The 4,139-nt window shown below is 52.1% G+C and overlaps 1 protein-coding gene across 1 annotated transcript; it reads right to left on the bottom strand.

Moving 5' to 3' along the window:
• Positions 1 to 734: 734 nt before the first annotated feature.
• On the bottom strand, positions 735 to 3,487 carry sox4a (SRY-box transcription factor 4a). Its single transcript, XM_056298114.1, has one exon. It carries the CDS (start codon positions 2,976 to 2,978, stop codon positions 1,878 to 1,880), a length of 1,101 nt encoding a protein of 366 aa, XP_056154089.1. The 5' UTR covers positions 2,979 to 3,487; the 3' UTR covers positions 735 to 1,877.
• Between the last annotated feature and the right edge of the window lie 652 nt (positions 3,488 to 4,139).

Genomic DNA, 4,139 nt, shown 5'->3' with positions numbered 1-4,139 from the left:
CTTTTAAAAATCTTAAACACAACAGCTATAGCTACATATACCTGAATCTGAAATACAAATGCTATTTGCCATGCCATAATATAGGAAAACAATTAGCCTGCTATACTTAGCCAACAGGTACAGAAAGGTTAAATACTTTTTTTTCCTTTTTTTTCTTCTTTTTCTTTTTGTTTTTTGTGTTTTTGATGCAATTTGCGCAATAAAACAGATGAAGCGTTTCATACATCGCCCTCCCTCCAAGTCTAGGCAAGTGGAATGGGTGTGACTTTCCATCCAGTGGTTCAAATAAAAAAAATTTAAAAAAAAAAAAAAAAAAAAAAACAACAACAACTCATCTCAATAAAAGCACACAGAGGTATTAGCTCTAATCCAAAACAGTGACTCTTCTGGGATCTTTCACTCAATATAATAATAATAATAATAATAATAATAATAATAATAACAATATGTAGGGTCTATGTGAACTAAAGTCGCCGACTCAGACGTAACAGGTGCTGGAGTGGCTCTTTTGTTTACTCGGCTGGTGAAATTGAGTCACTGCGCCTTTAAGAAGCATGTGGGTAAAATACTGTAAACATTGCGTGAGGTCAGATTGTGCCAAACAAACCCCTCTGTGGTTCTAAACGTCGCAGATCCAAACAACAATGCTGTAGGCTACCCACTCGCCGCCGCCCCCCCCCCAACTCCCTCCCTCCCCACCACCATCACCACCACCACCACCCCCCCCACCTCTCTATAGATTTTGTACAAAAATACGAGTAGAAAATCATGACACACTCACGTCTCCTTTAAAAAGTGAGAGAAGTCGACATTTAAATAAGATACACTTCGAGCCCTTCCGCGCTGGATACAGATAGGTGTTATGTGCACACACACACACACACACGCACGCACACACGCACGCACGCACGCACACAAACGAGACCTGTACAAGAACAATACCTTCGAAGTATAAAAAAAGTTTGGCCGGTATAAATACATCGATATAAAAAAAACCAAAAACCGTCATCTGACACAGAGGAACTACAAAGTAGAAGCACTAGGCAGAGAGAATGCGCGTCGGGAGCCTTGGTCCTGAATTGTGCACTGAGTGTAAAAAGGGTTCAGAAGTGGATTCTGAAGGTTCTGGATCAGTCTCTTTTTTTTTTTTATTAGTCCTGCCGTTGAAAGAGAAGCTGGTGATAGTGAAACTGTGTTCTATGGTCACACACATTGCGTAATTACGCAGCAATGAACACTTTACGCATATTACAACAACCAAAAAAAAAAAGAGAAACCTCCTTACGGGAGCGCATGCGTGTTGATATCGAAATTATCTCGAGTTTGAAAAAAAAAAACTACACCTGAATACCAACTTGATGGTCAACGTGAATTGGCTATATCTCAAGACAAAAGGTATACCCCCCCCCCCGAAACTGGCGAGCTCTCCGATTGCCCCCTTTTTGTCTACCAAACAACATAAATATTAAAATGTTCAGGTTCAGTCCTCCGCGAGAGTACAGACAAATCCTCTACGGGTCGGGACGAGTATTTCACTTAAAGTCCGCGTGGTTTCGCTGCTCGCACAGGCGTGTCTGCCTACATTCACTGGTTCTCCGTGTCCAAATGCAAGCTAAGCATTTCCCCATCTGTGCGCCCTGCGCGCCGCGCTCCGCAGACGCGCCAAGTGCAGGTCCAAGTCTGTCAGCAGTTAAACTGCGCACCGCCGGGCTCAACGTGCACGGATGGCCACCTTTTTTCTTCTTCCTCGTCTCACTCTCCCTTGTTCAAGTGAAAGAATGGCGGAAAGACTCTGGTCTCGCACGTACTTCGCCTGCCGGGGGTGTTATTATTGTCAAACGTGGGACGTGGCTCCTTTCTCCATCGCCGTCCCCCCCTCAGTATGTAAATACCAGGTTGGAGATGGTGGACTCCAGCCAGTCTCCTGAGATCATCTCGCTGACCTCGGGGGTGCAGTAGTCGGGGAAGTCAAAGTGAGATCCCGCCCCGCACTCCCCGAAGCTCCAGTCCAAGTCCCGGTCCAGCTCCGCGTCGGAGAAGCCCATGCTACCCAGGGACATGCTCTCGAACCCGGGGCTCGGGTTCAGGTCGAGCCGCTCGTCTTCGAGCTCCTCGTCCGACGAGGAGACGGAGGATGAGTGGGAGGCCGACGGAGTCGGGGAGGAGGCGCGCGCGTACCGGAGGCGCGCGGCGGCCGATGACGAATCCCCGGCCGCAGGGCTCTGCTCCTCATAGAGGCTCAGCGGGTCACTGGACTCCGCCGAGGAGCTGAGGGTGGGACTCGCTGGGACTCCCACGGAGGGAGGCCCGCTCTCCAGGCTGCCGGCCCCGCCAAACATGTGGCCACGCCTCGTCTGCTTCTCCGGTATCTGCCTGGCCGCTGACACCGACCTGGATTTGAAGAGCGTATGGTGATCGGGGGGAGATGTGTAGTCCTGGCCTTGAGGGCTGGACTTGATGCCCCCTTGCTTGTTGGACCTGCTCACCCCTTTCGACACGGGGCTCCTTTTCATGGCGGTCTTGGAGCTGCGCTCGCCGCTCTTCTCCCCGCGGTCCGACTTGGCCGCTCCGCTTACCGACTTGGCCTTCTTCCTGGGCCGGTACTTGTAGTCGGGGTAGTCGGCCATGTGTTTGAGTCTGAGCCGCTCCGCCTCGCGGATGAAGGGGATCTTGTCCGTGTCTTTGAGCAGTTTCCAGCGCTTGCCCAGCCGCTTGGAGATCTCGGCGTTGTGCATGTCCGGCGACTGCTCCATGATCTTCCTCCTCTCGATCTGGGACCAGACCATAAAGGCGTTCATGGGTCTCTTTATGTGTCCCGTTGGAGTTTTACACCACGCTACGTCGCTCCGCTCCCCGGCCGAAGGGGACCCGGGGGTCGTGGACGCGTCCATCTCCAGGTCCATCTCGCCGGTGTCTGTTGAGTCCCCGCCAGGTGAATGAGCGTGCGCGCCGTCCGTGTGGCTCATGTGCTGCACCATCGTTTCCCCCCTCGTCTCGCTTACTTCCCCCCCCCCCACGCCGCCGCCTCAAAAAACAGTCTGCGGTTCTTTGCGTCACAGCTTTGAATTTGCGACCAAGTTCAGGCGCGCATCTGTCGACAACGTAAGTCCTTCCTCGTCTGAGCCGATGAGTTGGGTCGCCGTGTGGACGCGGGCTCGAAAAGTTCCCTCCAAGTCTGCCGTCTCTCTGTTCAGTTGTCTCGAGTCAGGTAGCGGGCTGGCGGTTCAGTTCCCAGCGCGCCTATCGCGTGAAAAAAGAAGAGAAGAAGAAAGAGACTCGATCCCCGATGGCAGTTTCATTAACTTTCAACTGCCGGTGCGACTGAAAACCCGCCCTGCGACGCCGAAAACACCTTGATCCGGACAGCGGTGCGGCTCTGTTAGGCGGATCTGGCCGTCTGCGCAGCTCGTCTGAGCAGTCTGAGAACCATGTGGTGGAATGGAGCGGCTGCGCTTTTTCATAGTCTCCTCTTTCCTGAGCGGTCTCCGGTTTACTGTAAACATAACAACGAGAGCCACACTGTTTTATATCCTCCTTCCGAGATATAAAAGCCACGGGCGCCGGCCAATCGCGAGCTGTCTCCGTACTGTTTTGGGACGACGCCACGCCCCCCGCCGCCCATTGGCTGAATAAAATCGGGTAATAATAATCGGCGCCCGCGACGAGGATTGGTGTGTCTGACCTCATTCCTGTCAGACTCCAGCGAAGAGGCAGACTTGGGTGTTTTAAAGGAACATGGTGTCCTTTCCCCTCCCCAAGGCTGCAAGGATATACTTAGAACTACATTAGTTTCATGTGGATGAATATTACTAAATTCGGATCGCGCGTGACAAGGCGCTAAGCGAAGCCGTAAAGCCAAACGGAGCCGCGGCGTGTTTTATGAGTGAGACTGCGCGTTATTGCAAGCCATCATTTAGCTTCTTTCCAAAACCCATAATTAGGGATCTCATTAAACGGGGCAGTTGCGCGTTAGCGCACACAGGTACTGTGGGCTGTAAAAGAAAAGTTATGCTGACCCCCCCCCCCCAGCAGTCTCACGAAAACGAGTGCTCTGTAACGGTAACGGGAACCCCACCCACCCTACTCCACCTTATCCACGTTTTCAGTTCGCTCCTCGCTCGTCTCCGCAGCCGCACGCC

Source organism: Lampris incognitus, chromosome 18, assembly GCF_029633865.1.
Source record: "Lampris incognitus isolate fLamInc1 chromosome 18, fLamInc1.hap2, whole genome shotgun sequence".
In the NCBI taxonomy this organism is placed as follows: Eukaryota; Metazoa; Chordata; class Actinopteri; order Lampriformes; family Lampridae; genus Lampris; species Lampris incognitus.
The sequence above is the reverse complement of the archived record's forward strand: the minus strand, read 5'-3'. Positions and strand labels throughout refer to the sequence as shown.

What these genes read in the sequence shown, in the direction of transcription:
- sox4a (XM_056298114.1), bottom strand. Translation starts at nt 2,978, where the DNA reads ATGGTGCAGCACATGAGCCACACGGACGGCGCGCACGCTCATTCACCT.